Here is a 17785-nt window from a genome sequence, read left to right as displayed (position 1 = left end):
ACATGAGACTACTTTTATTTTGGTGCTTAAAAATACCGATGAACATAGAGATACACACATGAAGATTTTGGCCAAGGATGCTAAGTTCCAGATAGCCTGTATTACTCATGTTTAGCAGTCCTCCTGTAACAGAATAAAGATGCAGAATCATGTTATGTTCACTTAGTACTACTCCACCTTATTTTAGAGATCAGTTAAAGCAGCTGTCTGATTAGAACCATTATTGCTTCTTGGCACATCACAGCAGTGCTGCTACATCTGGTGCCCATAGCAGGAGGGCCAGCCTGAGAAGATAAATATATTTAGTTTTGGTTTGGGTTTTTGTTGTTGTTGGTTTTGTGAGTTTGTTTTTCTTTGGTTTTTTTTTTTTTTAATGGGGACCAGCTATTAATCACACCACTCTCTAAATCTCAGTTGCATCAGGAAGCAGTCAGAATGATCAAATATTACTCTATGCCACCAAGTGACATTACTCATTCTCAACATGAGTAGATATTAGAGGCTGCATTCATTGTGTTTTTCAGATAGCATTAGGAGGGTCAGAGGATTTGTCACCATGTGAGTCCTGTTCCACTCACTAACACACAGGCTAAAGGAAAGTTTGATGCAGCCTTGCTCTCACACAATTTAGAAATCCCTAATCCTTTGATGGCATGCTAGAGCCTCAGGGACTGTTGTGGGGAAGGCTCTGGTACAAGATCTCTCATGCTCCTGTCAAAGAAATTAATTGGGTCTTTTTAGCTGGATTAGAAGATGAGTCCTTTCCATGGAAACCAAGAAGATTTACTTGAAAAGAAGACTGATTTAACTGAACAATTTGCTAGTAACAATTTAGCTAATTTCAACACCCATCAATAATAATATTTAAGAAAATAACCTACGTCACTTTTTTTTTGCACTGATGCTATGTTCTTTGCTGCCATTCAGGGGCTCTCAGACATCAGAACAGAGAAAGAGTTCGTTTCCTCTTTCTGAAAGCTGGCAGATTTTCTTTTTGTTAGTCTCCATGCCTCCCCTCCCTTTTTCAGATGGAGCAGACAGAGATCACATTTTTCATGTGGCCATTGCTAATTATCAGTCATGAGTTGTTTATACATCGTAGTTGCCTTCTCTAGCTAGGCACCTATTGGCTTGACTTAGTGAGAGACCCATGCTAACATTCTGTTTCTCTTTTGAAGTTAGACTTGAAGTTCAAGGGAGAAATTTCCAACTTCTGACAAGCATTCAGTCCTGCTTTAAAACTGCCAACACATTCGTGGAACAGAGCCAAGACTTGAAAATCAAACTGTTTTGCATTACTAAACATGAGGCTTTGTTAAGCAGCAGGCATTTTAGAATATTTTTTAAGACAAAAACTGTCAAGATCAAAGGTCTATTCAAGCTTACACACCTGTGATGGAGGCTGCTTTCTGCAGCTAGCACCATACAGGTGTATAGGCTAGAATTGTGCCTGACCATGTGCGATCACTCAAGCCACAAAATGACAAGATGGGCATCTGCTGACAGCTGAATTGATTTTGGAACACTTCTATCTGAGGACACTTGAAATATATTATTACTTCACTCCTAGAAAAGTGTAGCCACTTCAAAATTTTCTACAAAATCTTCATCCCACTCACACTGTGCTGTGTTAGGGATTGGTCCTACAAGATCATACAGGCAGGAAAAGGGGCAAGAGAAATGACAGGAGAAACACAAATTGCTCTTCCACCATTCCCTCATAGCATCTGCACTCTACTACATTCTGATGACTGTCAAAAGCTCAGTCTCTCTCACAACATGTATTTTCATAGTTTATTGCAGAAAAAAGTGGTGAGATCTTTCCAGATTCTGTGAGAAATATTTGCAGCACAAAACAAAATAAATTTCAAGAATGAAAAAGACAGTGCTCCAAGATTGGGGATTTATTCTGTCCTTTCCTGTACCACTTCTGAAAAACAGTGTCAGACTAAAACAAACAGAATAATGTCCCAAACATTCCTTTCTCAAGTGCCTAGTGACATTTTTTAAGTCTCATCTCAGAAGCAGCTGAAAGTAGATAAATGACATTTTCTCTGTTGTTCAATATGTAGGTTTAACTAAGTGCATAATATAACAAGAATGAAAGCCCAAATGACTGTAGTGGATTGAAGACCTTCTCCTCTGCATATCTAAAATCCGAAACAAGAAACAACTGAATTCAGCAGCTATTACTGTATCTCTAATTTAACAATGTCTGCCTCCAGCAGTCTTATTTCTCTGAGACTGGAAGTACAATTTCATGCTATATGACAATTACATTGTTTTATGTCTTCAGAAAGGCACTGTCTACAACAGCAGACCATCTTTAAGTTCCTGTGAAAGTGACACTATTTTTCACTACCTTATTTATTGTGAATTTTATTGTGAATTTTATCAGCTTTCTTCAAGGAACCTTTCAAGAATCTGTCTGAAGCATGTTGCTGCATTTTTAAAGTGTGTGCCCTGGAGTCAATGTGCAACTGTGGTTTATTCGCAAGATATGCCAAGCCAGTGCAGGCTGAAAAACCCATCTAAAAAATGGCTAGCTGGTACTGACCTCTATACTGTTAAAGATGCACTACTGGCTTAATGTTAGCTTTAATGACTCCTATATTCCTTTTAGAGGCAGTCCCAATACTGAGCACACAACCCAGATCTCCTGCTCTTGCAGCTCTCCATATCCAAAAATGAAGCCTGAGGAACAGTAAGGGCATGCTCTGAAGTGCATGGGGACCCTTGTTATTGTAGAGTGCCCCCATCTAGCTTTTACTCTCTGTCTATAAAACAGCTTGAAGAAAACTAAAAAGCAGGCAACGTCTAGGGATGTACCAGATATACGTAAGGAAACTGTTACTAGGCAGTCTATTCATCTCCAGTCACTTTTTCAGAGATGAGTATGAATAGCTATAAAATAGCCTGAACATAAACTAGAGTCACAATTTTGAGTGTGGCCTTAAAAACACAGTATTCTGGAGAAAAGAAAAAAAAAATAACCACACAAAACAGTATTATAACAATTTTCTCATTTCATAATGATACCAACGTGAAATGGGTCCAAACTCTTCAACTGTGGCTTCATCATGAAAGAAATTCTTCAAAAATTGTTTCCAGTGGGAATAATTCCTCATTCACAGCTCACATTGTCAAGCTACTGCAACTTCCTTATCCTGAGTGTAAAAGAGGAAACTTTGCATCAATGCCTAAGTTTAAATTCTCAGTACCCTTAAAGACAAGTGACCCCTAAAGACTTGAATTTACTCAAGAAGAGCCACTTAAGAGTATGAGATCGTTTCTTTGAACACACATAAGTGCACATGCACATGCACATGCAACCCTAAAAATAATGACAATAATGTTGTATTTTCCAAATTGTGCTCATTCCTGTGGTAAACTATGGAAGGAATAAGAAAACAGGAAGGCTTTTTATCTTCTCTATGCCTGAGATGCTTGAAACATATTTGAATAAAAGTCATTTTCTTGAAATAACTCTTCCCTCATAAATCTTAGTGTCAGTTCTCTGAACTCCTGGTGAAGAGAGATTATAACTCTATGCCCATGACTGCTTCAAAATGGAAGAATACATTTCCAATGTGAAATTACAAAATGTGTATGAAACAGTACTAATTTTTGCATATAACTCTGGTACCTAAAATTAAAAATAGCCACATCTCTCTCATTTCTGCAGTGATTATCATGAACATCATTTTTTTTTATTTACAGCCATATAACTGAAAAAAAAACCCAACAAAACCTTAATTAGATAACATTTCTAATTTTCTTTCACCTATTCATCATTTGGAAAAATTCACCTGCAATCATCCTTTCTCATTGTTCTTTTATTCTCCCATCTTCCCTGGTGGAAGAACAGCTGGTCCTCAATTTATGCAGCCAATAGTTAGAGCAGGTAATAAGATTTTTTTTTTTTTCTTTTTTAGTCTTACCCTCAACAATAAGTTTTCAATGTAATTAGGTTCCTCTATGCCTGGCACTATTGTCCTCCTCTATGTGATTTGCACATGAAGGGAAACATCCCACTGATTACATCTCAAAAAGCCCCAAAATACTCAACTGCAATTTCTGGTAGCTATTATATCAAGATATTTTCTCCTTGAGATTTTCAGCAAGCAATTGCACAAATATTATCACTTATTCTAATTCTCTTTCTGGTACTTTCACACTTTTTCTGTCTTTTCAAACTTTTAAAAATGTAAGAAGATTTTCTCATTTCAATTTGTATTTTAGTCCTATCAGAAGGATTTTTTTTGGTTGCACTATTACAATACAAAACTAAAATTAAGCATGCTTCTGGTCTTGCTCTCTATTGACACTCTCAGAGGTAGATTATGGCAAAGAGAAAAGTAATGGGAAACCAGAAAAATATTGGCATAATCAGAGACTCAGTGACATACTGAACAGGCTACTTTGCCATAAACAGGGATTTGGCTAATTTTGAGAAAGAGATAAAACTAGGAAAAAAAATATATAATGAGAAATTATCATCAATTGCTTTAAAAGAGAAGAGACCTTAATATGTAGTTATTATTCTAATCACACTTAGAAAAAATTATGTAATCCTGCCTTCGACACAATCACATCCTCTGGTACAAGGCTGATGTTAACAAATTATGGTGTAAGTTCCTCAACATGCCTCAAAAATAAAAAGAAAATTATTTTAAAATAATCATATGGTTATTTTAGAAGCAGCTAGTAGAAAGTGAATAAGCCAAACTTAGACTTTCCCTACAGGTGTAGTTGTTTGTTTGTTTGTTTGTTTTTAATAACAACTTAATACTATCAGCTGTGATAAAAGTATCTTAAAACTAATTAGAAAAAAAGGACCAAATACTCATTGTGCAGTACAGCACTACTAGCAGAAGTTTTCTGAATGATACAAAAAGAAAAATGCCTTAGTATTCTTGCTAGCCCTATGATTATGTTTGTCTAACACAGTGTTCTATCCCAAGAGGTGGTAAACAGCCTCCAAAATTTAACTGTATACTCAAGTCCCACTTAAGTTCAGAGAAAGTACACAAGAAAAAGCTCTTCCCTACTTGATTGCTGCAAAGCTTAAAAATCATGTCAGTATTACTTGTCAATTACTGTATTTCTTGAAGAAGTCATGCTGCACTTTCCCTGGAAATATCAGAAAAACAAGCTGTGAAGTAAGTCTTTGATAACAAATGGCTTTGATGTCTGTGGGATTTCAGGACACCCTATACAGGGGAAACACTTAAAACCTCAAGACAGGCATTGGCTCCCTCGTGGCTTTGAAAGAAACAAGTCTGCTCAGCTCTTTCTGCCTTTAAGTTTAGGTGCCATAGCAACTCATCTGTACTGAGGTGTAGCATCCTCAGTTGAAGATTTTTCCCATTCTTATGCCACCAAGGTTTGCCATCTACGCCCTTGCAAGCCAAAGTGGAGCATGGGTCATTCTTCAGTGTGATACCCACTAGGGAGTGCAAAGGACATAGCAGTCATTCATACAGCTCACTGAAGTTACTACAATGCATGACACCTTACATGGTATTAACTATTGCAAGTCATTTCACAAACCACAGATATTCCCAGGTATCTTTTCCTTCCTAAGTTCTGCAGCTGTTTTCCTTAGCCTCCATCTATCAACCTAGCAGCACATAGTAGAAAAAGCGTCAAATTGCTAATGTATACGTGCATCTATATATACATGAGTACACATATTCACACACGTTTCAATGCAACAGGAAAGTCTGTGCAATCCAGAGATACTGCTGAAGCCTCTCTTTTTTTAATCCACTCTACTCTGACCCTAGGCTGGTACTGTTATCGCTCCTTCCCAGCTGGGCTTGAGTGGCCTTATTAGGGTAGCTATAAAGATCCACAGCCAGAAGTTTCAATTTAGGACGAAGGAAAGCATATTTTTTTATTACCTCAGGAGAACCGAGCATCCTGCCAGTGCAGTACTCCAATTTATCACCAGGAGCAGATGAGGTGGACCAGGGAATTAGACCCACACAACAACTGGTTTACACACTACTCTGTGTCATTGCTACATAAGGCCACAAGAGGTTTATGGCTTACTCAGAAGGGCAATTGTTTCTGTATCGCTGCAAGATACTGAGTACAAATCAAAGCACACAGCTGTCTTGCAAAGAGGACTGGCCTCTTTTTCATCCTCCATTGTGTGTTTAAACAACAAAAACATTCTCTTACTGTAACCTCTCTTGCGTTTATGAGGGGAACATTTGGCTTAGGACATCAGTTTGTGTCTTCAGGTAGAGATTCATTAGATTTTTACTGGACATGAAAAGCAGAGGCCTTATTTCAAACACAAGATTTCTAAAATAGCATGAAATACTGTTTTCTTTATAGCTGATACAGACTGTGAGTGCAGTTGACAAAGATGAGCCTCCTCAAGGACACAAATTTTTCTTTGAGTTGGTGCCAGAATTTGCCGTTCATCCAAACTTCTCCATTGTAGACAACAAAGGTAACTGCTGAATAGCACCATCCCCTCTCCACCCCCATACCACATAAAACTTCATCAAGAAACATTTATTTATTCTGCTTTTCCATTCTAGATAACACAGCAGGAATTATGACTAGAAGAAATGGATACAGCCGTAGCAAGATGAGTACCTATCTCCTGCCAATCATAATATTTGACAACGACTACCCGATCCAGAGCAGCACCGGCACGCTGACCATTCGAGTGTGTGCCTGCGACAGCCGGGGGAACATGCAGTCCTGCAACGCTGAGGCCTTGCTCCTCCCTGCTGGCCTCAGCACAGGGGCATTGGTTGCCATTCTCCTCTGCATCATTATCCTTCTAGGCAAGTACCTGTGGTGAGATGTTTAATTGACTAGGCAAAGGTCTGGTCACTTCTAGACCTCTCATATTCTTCAACCCCCTGTTCATATGACCCTGTGGAACAATATTTAACATCTGATGTGTTTGTCTGGTTTTTACCAAGTGTTTTCTAAGATGGAAAAGTTGCTGGGAGAGTGGGAGAGGGAGCTACTATGGGCTGATTGTCATCATTACTATTCAGAAGAATGTGCAAAAACTAGACTAGTGAATGGTATATAGATGAAATAAATTTGAAAATCTAGGGTCAGTTTTAGAAACTATAGTAATTGCAACAATGTTTTCTGTTATAAACTTGTCTTCGTTTAGATCCAGGACTTTAAAATCACACTCCTGAATCTGAGTGATAAGTTTCTCACTGATTAAAAGATTGTCAATTATACTAGCTATTTAATCAGAAATTATTTGTAATTTTTATACTGGAGAAATATTTGGCTCAAAAGCATAGAAGAGAAATGTTCAATTGTTTGCAAGTGGTAGCAAGAGCAGCTGATTAAATAAAGTGTGAGCACAGAAGTTAGGCAGGTGTTTGGAGAGCAGAAGCATTAGACAGATGAGGTGATATATGAAGAAACTAGAATAAAAACTGCAACTTCACTGTTTTGCTTACCAGAGAAGTGCCTTCTTAAAAGTGCTATCATCTCTGCCTTCCAGTCAAACTATGGAAAACCTCTTTCCCTTTCCACCTGTCCTAGCAAACACAGCTTGCCAAGTGGGCAGTGACAAGCTTACAGGTGTAAGTTTGTATAATTCTAAGGACATCACTTTTTCGACTGGATTCAAGCTACCTCCAGTAAATATTCAGAGGACCACAAAGATTGTTGGGAGACGGGCAATATGCAGGAACTATATCTGTAGTATTTGGCATAGGGAAGTGAGGGTACTTGAGCTCTGACAAACTGATTGTTCACACTGCTTAGGTTCAAGCACTGTTGCTGACCTGGTTTCAGCACGAGCCAGCCTGGATTCCCCAGGCCATTGCCCAAGTGCAGTCTAACCAGCAGAACTTAGAGAGTACTACTTTCAGCAGACAATTATGGTTCAAACTCTGCCAGATCTGGCTCTCTGCCTTGCATAGTTAACCATGTTAACAAGCCCTGTGCTTTCAAAGCCACTCTTCATGCTCCAAAATAGAGCACGGAATGTGTACCATGAAACACATACTCTTACTTGCTCACTGTGAAAACATCACTCTGATCATCTGTAACGCTTTAGTACAGAAATGCTTAATGAAAACAAAAAATCAAGGTGTGCTTTAGGACCACAGTGACAGCATATGAGACTCAGAACAGGCTCAGGTACCAGCGCTGTGCAAAACAAGTATTGCTACCTTGTGTCTCTTGGCCCCAGGGTCAGAGACCCTCCTCTACTTAGCACAACAGCCATAGCTGAAGCCAAAGTAGCGTAAGTCTGAAGAGCACCTAAACGGAATTGTTAGTCTGTAGCTGGTGTTGTTCTCAGTACCTTATTTACTTGTTCAACAAGATGTAGTGTGTTAAGGTAGTAGGCTAGTGTCATCATGCCCAAAATAGGAGACATATTAAATACTCAGCTGTAAAAGACACTTCTTCATTATAACCTTTCAGTAATCTGCTCTACTTCTTTATATGAAGTTCTTAAACTTATTTAGCTGGGCTGTTACTTGTCTAGCATTAGGAAAACTTGAAAGAATGGCTCCTGTACGGATAAAAAAACTGCAAACAAAACCAAACAGCCATTATATTCACAGCAATGTGCCATTGCACATGGAAGATCTTGGTTTCCTTCTCTCTACCCACAGCATGTCCAATCTTCGCTTTTATTCACCAGTACTCCAGTCATTCAGATTAAAAACTTTGCTCCTAAGACTCAACGAAAGTGCTCAGCACTGCTGTAATGTGTGGTTTGGCAACCACTGTTATGCCTCATTGACAGATGATCTCACTGGCATCTCCTGTTTACTCCAACTACTGGAGCTAGGCTCAGATTTTTAAATGCATTTAAGCATTGAATATTACTAAAATCAATATAATTTAAGCATCAGAATAGATTTACAAATCTTAACTTCAGTTTTTCATCTCCCTCTGCAGAGGTTCATTTTCATATCAAACCTGACCTCTCCAAAAGGAAGAGTTATTCAAATGACATTTCTTAAAGTAGGGGGATCATGTTTTTAAAACGAAACATTTAGCAGCAAAAATTGGATTTTAATTGTTGCAGCCATTAAAACCAAAAATAATTTTGTCAATAATATTGATAGCTGAAGATCTTCAGGTTCTTATTTTCAGAAAGACCTGTAGATCCTGTTTTCAAAGGCGAATTAGGCACTTAGGAATACCTAAGTCATTAGCTTTCAAGAGTGTGAATTACTTTTGCCAAGGAGATTCAACTACATTTGACGAAATCACCCTTAGTGACTGCCAAGAAGGCAGTACTTCACAAGATTAAAATCAAAGTCAAACCCTAGTAGGATGCTGTATCTTAACACATTATCTGCTCTTCAACTTCAGCTTAACTATATATCTATTTCAAATACATATTTTTCTAATAATTGTTCCTATAAGTTTAAAAAAGCATGGTTTTGTCTGCTACGAAATCATTAATATTTTTAGTTTTTAACTTATACTTGGAGATAGTTTTTATTGCTCTTTTCCTAATAAAAATCCTATCCAGCCTTAAAAATTTTCCAGGTCAACAGATGATGTAAAATATTTGCTCATTTGTTTAATTTCTAATTCTCCGTTTCTTCATTCATCTTTCAGTATTAGTTGTCTTGTTTACGGCTCTCAAGAGACAAAGGAAGAAAGAACCCTTGATCGTCTCAAAGGATGATGTTCGGGACAATATTGTGACCTACAACGATGAAGGAGGAGGGGAAGAAGACACACAGGCTTTTGACATTGGCACACTGAGAAATCCAGAAGCAAGGGAGGAAAGTAGGATGAGAAGAGATGTTATCCCAGAAACTATATTTCAGATAAGACGGACTGCACCTCTTTGGGAAAACATCGATGTTCAAGATTTTATTCATAGAAGGTTAAAGGAAAATGATTCAGACCCAGCTGCTCCTCCTTATGATTCACTAGCAACATATGCCTATGAAGGAAATGATTCCATAGCAAATTCCCTCAGCTCCCTGGAATCACTTACCACAGAGGGCAACCAAGACTATGATTACCTCAGTGACTGGGGACCTCGGTTTAAAAAACTAGCAGATATGTATGGTGGAGAGGACAGTGATCAAGATTGAGAAAGTAATCTGTGACCTGGTCAGTGTTAGTGGAATTCATGTCTATGTTATTAGATAAAGTGGCCTGCTCTCTCTTACTTGGGAATTAAAAAATTATAAAAAATAGGTGTTGTCTTAGTAAGGGTTTGCTTAATCAATAAGTCCACATGAATGAATATGAATGATTTAGATTTTTAAAAATCTATAGATTCTCCCTCTTTGCCTAGGAAACTCTGATGAAAGATTTTCATTGACAATGAAAAGACAATAAAAGGCTTTTTGTGCCTTTAGTAATGAGATGGAAACTTAATTTTTTTTAATTGCTTTACATTACCTTTCCTACTAGCTGGGACAGTATACACCCACATTGTAACATAATCTCAAAAATATACTTTAAAAAAGATGACTATTACTGTCATATTTATTGAGTTTAAGAATGTATGTGTGTTGATTCATCATATTTTTATATATGTATATTTATATTTTTGTATTTTTATTAAATAAACTAATATTTATAAAAACACTACTTAATAATGTACTTTGTTAATCATAAGGAAATGTCCAATCTTTCTGAACAAAGGAAACTGCGTATTGTGCAATACTTCATTTTTGAATGCATCTTCTTATATTGGATTAGTAGTTGAAATGTGCTGTGCAAGAACAATATGGAGAGAGTGCTCTGTAATGGGAATGCAGTGTAGAAAAAAATATTTTGAAAAAGTGATTATAAATAAATGCAGTCTGACTTGCAATGTGTATTACTATATGGCATAATAATACAGTTTCATCGTGAATCTTGCTCCCACATACTTATATGAACAGGTGACCAGTGAGAGGATTTAACAGATATATGCTCAGGGATTTAAGAAACCATGAAGGTTTGTTCTGGTAGATATGAAAACGATTTTAAAATAGGCCTTTTAAAAAACTGGAATAATTAAGCAACCATGAAAGGAAGGCTTTTGTATTCTTATCTTATTTTTGAGTTTTGAGGCAATCAGACAAATCAGACATGTTATTAACAGCTTCTTTTTAAACCATAGAGAGCCAAGCAATAAAAACAAAGTCCAACTAAGATTTTGTTAAAGAAGCTAGTGTTCTCTTCCTTCAATGAAATACATACATTTGCACAGTTTCTAAAGCGTTAATGACAATCTTCAAGTACATATTTGTGTTTAAAAGCTATTTGCTGGATCAGCTTTTATGCAATGCACATTTCTTTTCACAACACAGGATAAGAGGAATTTACCTGGATCACATGTAATCTAACTGAGAATTTGTTGCCATTTAGCCCTGGGCAGCAGCTAAAACAGTAGACAGCTGCTCTCTCTTGCTTTTCCTTCTCTAGAGGGAGGGAAGAAAGGGAAAAGGAGGAAAGACTCATGGCTTGAAATGAAAACAGATTTAATAAAACAATACTAAAAGAAGGATGATACAAAGCAATACTTAAGCCACTGGAATGTGTGGTCCCAGCAACGAACATCAGAGGGCAGACACTGTGAGCACAGCGAGCCCAGTAAAAACACAGAGATCGGAATGGTTGTCAGGAGAAGGAACAGGAGTGGGAGCAGGAACAGGAGCAGAAGTCCTCACAGACAGCAGCCATTGAGAAAAGAGGGCAGTCCCTGGCAACTTCCCACTTCTATATGAAGCATGATGTTCAATGTATGGAACACTTCTGTTGTCCAGCTTGGGCAGCTGTCCTGGATCTTCTCCTCCCTGGTGCTATCTTGGACCTGCAGCTGGGCAGTGGGAAAATCCTTTGTTCCATTGGCAACAGCCAACATATCTGTAAGTTCTTACATTCTTTTCATACCAAATCCAAAACACTGGAAAGTTACTTGAAGAAAACTTTGACTTTATCCCAGAGTGCTATCTTATTATTCTCAAACTAAATCCAAAACAGAAGACTGTGCTAGCCACCAAGAAGAAAATTGACTAACTGCATGGAAAATTACTTTGATTCAGCCAAACCCGCACAGAATTGCAAGGTTTATTCACATTTGTTTAAAAAAAAAAAAAAAGAAAGAAAAAAAAAGAAAAAAATCAAATGTAAAAAGAATCAAAGACATCAACAATATAAGATGCACACTATCCATAGCATTTCTATTTTTAACATCAACTTTAAGGAAAACCAAGTGCAAATAGATGTCCAAAATAATAATAATGTTTTAAGGTTTTCTCTTGATTACTTAGTTATTTTTCAAATCTTTTCAGAAAGAGATTTAAGATACACATTGGTAATGTAATATGGGCTACTGGGACACTCATCTCTTACCAAAAAGATAATAAGGACACTACACACGAGGTCACTTCACCCAGACACAAGAATATACTGTGCCTTAAATCTTCCTCTCTACTAGATTGAATTTCAGATTATTTCTTAAAAATATCTCTTTACTATTATTTATTTTATCCCTCTAACCTACTCTTCTGCCAATTCCAAGTTTTCTGACACTGAACTCATTTTTTTTTTGTGGAAGGGTGTGTGTGTCAGGGGATTGGGGGTCCAAACCAGCACCTTAATAGCTCACTGTGAGCTTCATGTCAAGTATGAAACACTGTTATAAGCAAAAATCTTTAGTGGCACACGAAAGTCAAAATAACCTGCAGCCATGTGACAGCCATGTACGTGGATGTGATATAGCAACAAGACATCAGTGTATAGCTTGATGGCATAAGAATACTTATTTCTTTTTTGTGTCTTTTGGAGGTGAAAGTAAAAGAATTATAGAATCTATGTTCTCACCAGTGTTGCTGGCAAAGTGTAAGTACACAGGAATATATAAGTTCTTCAATCGAATTTTCAGAATTTTAAAGCACTACCTTAAGATGGCATAGGAGGAAAAAAGTAGATGATGAAACAACTATGCCCCTGAAGATAAATGACTGCAGGCAAAAAATAATTTAAAAACAAACAAACAAAGGAAAAAAAAAAAAAAGAAAAAAAAACAAAAACCAAAAAATCCCCAGAATATAAGAAAAATTTCCCTGACTTGTAAAATTGTACACCAAAGCTTCACCTTCAGTGACAAACACAGTAGATTGGAATAAGAGGTGAGCTTTTAATCATCTTGTAAGTTGTCATCGGAAATACAAATATCACACAATGATGTAGAATGTCAGGAGAGAGGAAAATGAAAATACATCTGTCCTCAAGCAAGGACAGATAGAGGCAAGTTATACGTCAATGAAGTTGAGAAAGTTTTCAAGATGTTAAGAGTTGGTGTAGGATACATCAAAGGGTTGCGGTTTGATTTCAGAGAGGCTACTGGTGAAGGCAGATTGAAGGAAACAGGGTGTAAGGAATTCTTCCTTGAAGACTTATAAATTTAATTTATAATTATATTTTTCACATAGAAATAAACGCATTTGTGCATTTTTGTCTATTTATTTATTCAGAAAGGAGTGACAGAAAGGAAAAAGAAGTATTGTAGAAGTTACTTCACTGAATGCTCCGATAGATGCATATCCTCAGTATTATTATGTGATAGTACCACTATGGTACTTTGGGAAGAGCAGAAAATCCAGACGGTCAGAAAAAGGGACCCGCTCTTCTCTCATTCTAGGTTTTGTTATCCCATGAGTCATTGCCACTAAAGCAAATAGAGATACTTTGCCATGCTTTCCCTTTATTTCAGTAGTGAGCCCAAGAACACTATATCACTTAAAGCAATATGTATTTACAAGATGACCTATGTGGACTCACAGCTTACAAAAATTAATGTAGTTGATACAGCAAAACAAATAATTTCTCAAAATTGCTAAAAATTCCAAGCATTCTTAAAATGACAAAAGTTAGCTGGCAAGTTTATCATCTGATACGTCTAACTGGTAGTTATGTGGGTTTGTACATTCAAATGGGCTGCAAAAACTATTTTTTCTATCACTATTATTTTCTAAAAAAATGGATCTTTTTTACTTTTGCATTTTAAAGAACACAGTAAATAGCACATCACAGATGAGGTATTTGTATTCACAGTGGAAACTACTGTGATATGCTGGTTTTGCTCTCTACCATTTTTATCTGTTAACATTCATTGAGATTTTTTAGGGGGCCTTTTTGATTACATTTGATAAAATAGAACCAGTGAGTGACAACCATATGCGATATGATGAGCTGCTGCTTCTGGTGTCATAAGCCAGACTGATTCTCAGGGTATTTCCCATGGAGGAGTCCCTTTGCACAGCAATAGCCATACTCCTCAAGGGTACCACTGCCACCTTCGTTTATGACAGAGGCATGCACATCTGCTGCAACAGATATTCAGCAGAGTAGCTGTGCTGCCTCTGAGTTTTCCCACCCAAAATGCTAGAGGGTTATGCCTGCAAATCCCATGCTGTGCCACCTTCCAGCATTGAGGACATTCTGAGATGAACAGGAACAGGTTCTGTCCTGTGACTCACTGAGGCTACTGGGTGGCCAGCCACTCTGGTTACTGCAGCTAATTAAATCTCAGTCTTTCTATGCCTTTGAACAGGCAGGAGGCCAACAGAACCAACCAATAAGAACCAACAGAAACTTGCATAGTGTTGGCAGATACAGAAATCTACCTTGGGTTACAAAGGTGCTAGAAAAACCTGAGATCATTCTTTGATTAACTTCTATTTTCCAGTAATAGGTTCAGACTGATAGAGTTATGTACATCAATTTTTGATCGTTTAAATTATATTTTCATGAAATAAATATTAGCCAAGTTCATCATTTAATTAATAAACAGCCATTTTGAAGGAGAAGGAAAGGAGAGGATAATAAATGTGTTTGTGTACAACTCATTTTGAAGTCCAGTTACAGGTAAATCACCTCCTTTTAACCATCTGTGAAAAAATAGCTATATGATTTCTTTAAGTCCTAAAAGGACCATCACTCTTAGATCCACTATTACATGTATTTGGATTCCCAGAGATACAGAAAAGGAAAAGAAGGTCCTGAGAGGCTTCTTAAGAGTTTGATGGCTATTGACAGTTTCACAGGTCCACATTTAGAGGAACTGAGTGAGGTCCAGTGTGGATCCATCTACCCTACCATGGCTAAAGGAGCTGATTGACACAGAAAATGTCTTTGATTTATCCAATACAAACTGGCACTGATGAAGTTATTAGCTTTCTTTGGCATTTTAAGACTACTGACATTGATGGGTACAACTGACAGAAGGTCCAACAAAAAGAGCAAGCTTCACCTGGACAGGCAAAAAGTATTGGTCCAATAGCAGGCAGAAATGCTGATTGATGTAATGGGGTACACAATACTGCTTAAGCATCAGGAAAGAAAGAGAGAGATGAGAGGTAGGAACTTCCTCCAGTGATGCTTCTGCAGATGTTCCTCCCTCTGCGAGAGAACCGAGGCACAGAAGTGCTGGGCATTTCATGCTTATGCATATCTTCATCCTCTGTGAAATGAACTGTGCTTACAAAAGTTCCAGATCCATGGGATTACCTCAAACCTCAGACAGGTCTCACTGGGAAGTTCAAGGCCCTGAGACCTTAGAAGGGCCTCGGGAGGAAGGAGAAAAGTCATTATTTGTCATGCTCGTCTCACCAAGATCTTACATTTCTGTCAATCACATTTGTTGTGGTTCACTCCAAAGGAGAAGTAGTAGCTGGAAACACTTGGGATATACAAGGCTAATTTGTGATCTCTTGCAGAAAAACTACTTACAGCTGCTAATCGCCAAGATAACTTCTGAGAAAATACTGTGGGAGATGAGTCTGATTTAGTCATCTAATTTGAACATAGTCTTATGTCAATTTTGAGTGAGCTCTCCCCAGGATTAAGAGCAAATAAGCTCAGGAAAAGAAAAAAAGAAAAAAACCCCAAACTAACAAAAAAAAGCAAAAAGGAGTAAAAATGAACATGGAAAAATTCCAAGTGAATGTTCCAAGAAAAAAAGAAGAAGAAGAAAAAAAAAAGAATCCATTACATCCCGAAAGCAGGAAAAAAGAAAGGATTATATTATGAAGTTCTTGTTTTGTAATGTTTATGTATTTTCTATTTCTTTACACTTTAACTGATCTTTTTAACATCTTCATAGAGTTACAAGTTTATCTTGATAAACAGTCTTATAAGTAAAAAATAATGCTGGAGACATTTTTCCATGGAAGGTTACATCTTTCAGTGAAATGACAAAACAGACTCCTCATTATGTCAGGTTATGCCACCTAAGTGCAACCACCACCACATGTAAACACACATAAAGTTTTCAGTCATTTCATAGAATGGTTGTTTTCAGAACAGAATTGTCACAGAAAAAAATCCATATATAGAACTTTACCTTAGTACTTTTCCTATGCATTGATGACAACAATCAATAACACCTGCTCTGCCAAAGGCATTTCAGCTGGTAATGGTCTAATTTACACTGAAAGTTGTGTTTTAAAATCACATTTACACTTCAGTCCTTACTTGTCCTAAGCAGACAGAACACCTAAGTGTTTTAGTCATTGCATATCATAAAAAAGTCATTAAAAAAAAAAAAGAAAAAGCAGAATGAAGAAATCAAATATTTTTGCCCCTACTATGGGAAGATGAATGAAAGAGAGATGAATTCTAGAAACATTTTTCAGGAACATAACATGGATATTACTTCGTATGCAAATGATTGTCTGTCTATGTGCATGGGTGAGTGTATATACGTATATGCACATATATTTAAAAAAAAATCTATAAGGTTAACTAACAGAAAACCTTAGGCATCACTTCTGTTCAGAGATGTCCACCTAAAAGGAAAAAAAAGCATGGCAGAGTACAAGATACATTAAACTATGCACAAACCAACCAGAAGACATAAACCAATTTGATTTTACAGATTGTTTTATGTTGTCCTAGCATCCTGCTGTTAGAAGGCATATTTTACACTTTGGTTCAGTTTCAGTTCAAGAGTCATAATTCAAACTAGAAAGAATCTGGCCTGAACTCTACTTAAAAATCACTTCCAAATGCAGGATTTTGCATTTTCCTTAAAATCTCACAGAAAGGGAAATGCAGAAAAGAAAGTTGTGAATATCACTGTTCTTGTGTTCCAAATAAACGTTGACATTATTTCTGCAGGGAAAGTGAGTGCCTCTGCACGGAATCAGCCCACTGGCTGTCACAGGGCACCATGCAACAGAGAAAATCCAGGAACATTTACTTCTTTGCTTTTACTCCCCACACCCCACCATCACCACTCAAAGCAAAGCACACTGCAATGTCCTTCGCCCACTCCAGGAAAATTCTTTATAATACTTTTTAGCAAATTTCAGATCACCAGTAAAAGCCAAAGAAATGACAGTCTTGTCACAACTTCAGTGTCTTTTTACCTCTTGCTGGTGTGCACTGTTTTAGCAGGAAATACATTTTCACAGCAGTCTTATGACTTAAAATATGAGCATATTCCTGATTTTGTTCATTTTACCATGGAATTTGACACAGCTCCTGTCATAACACATATTAAGATACCTTCATCAAGCTTGGAATGAACTCCATAGCTTTAAAAAGCATTTGCTTTTAGAGTCAGTGTACCAAGCATTTCTCCCATCACTTCTCGCAGGGGAATAACAAGCTGTACAAAGTAAGCCTGCACAAACACAGATTTTGATTTTTGGTGGGTGTAAAAAGATAATAATGTTCACTGCTTATAGTTCTGTCCTTCAGTTTACCTTTTGAGTTACTGGTAGATATTTATACCACATTAGAAACAGTTTATGATCTGCTAGAGTAGTGCAAGAATGTCTTCAGAGCAGCACAGGATCCA

At 37.2% G+C, this 17785-nt stretch overlaps 1 protein-coding gene across 2 annotated transcripts in view; it reads left to right on the top strand.

The window, feature by feature from the left end:
* Positions 1 to 10073, top strand: part of LOC135986243 (cadherin-9) — a 68398-nt gene extending 58325 nt beyond the window's left edge. For both annotated transcript variants that reach the window (XM_065630147.1, XM_065630148.1), the window contains 3 exons: positions 6349 to 6466; positions 6558 to 6809; positions 9586 to 10073. In XM_065630147.1, coding sequence (XP_065486219.1) covers positions 6349 to 6466; positions 6558 to 6809; positions 9586 to 10073 — 858 coding nt within the window. The remainder of the gene's footprint in view (positions 1 to 6348; positions 6467 to 6557; positions 6810 to 9585) is intronic.
* Positions 10074 to 17785: the final 7712 nt, after the last annotated feature.

This window comes from Caloenas nicobarica, chromosome 2 (genome assembly GCF_036013445.1).
Source record: "Caloenas nicobarica isolate bCalNic1 chromosome 2, bCalNic1.hap1, whole genome shotgun sequence".
NCBI classification, from domain to species: Eukaryota; Metazoa; Chordata; class Aves; order Columbiformes; family Columbidae; genus Caloenas; species Caloenas nicobarica.
This window is presented reverse-complemented; position numbering and strand designations above follow the sequence as displayed.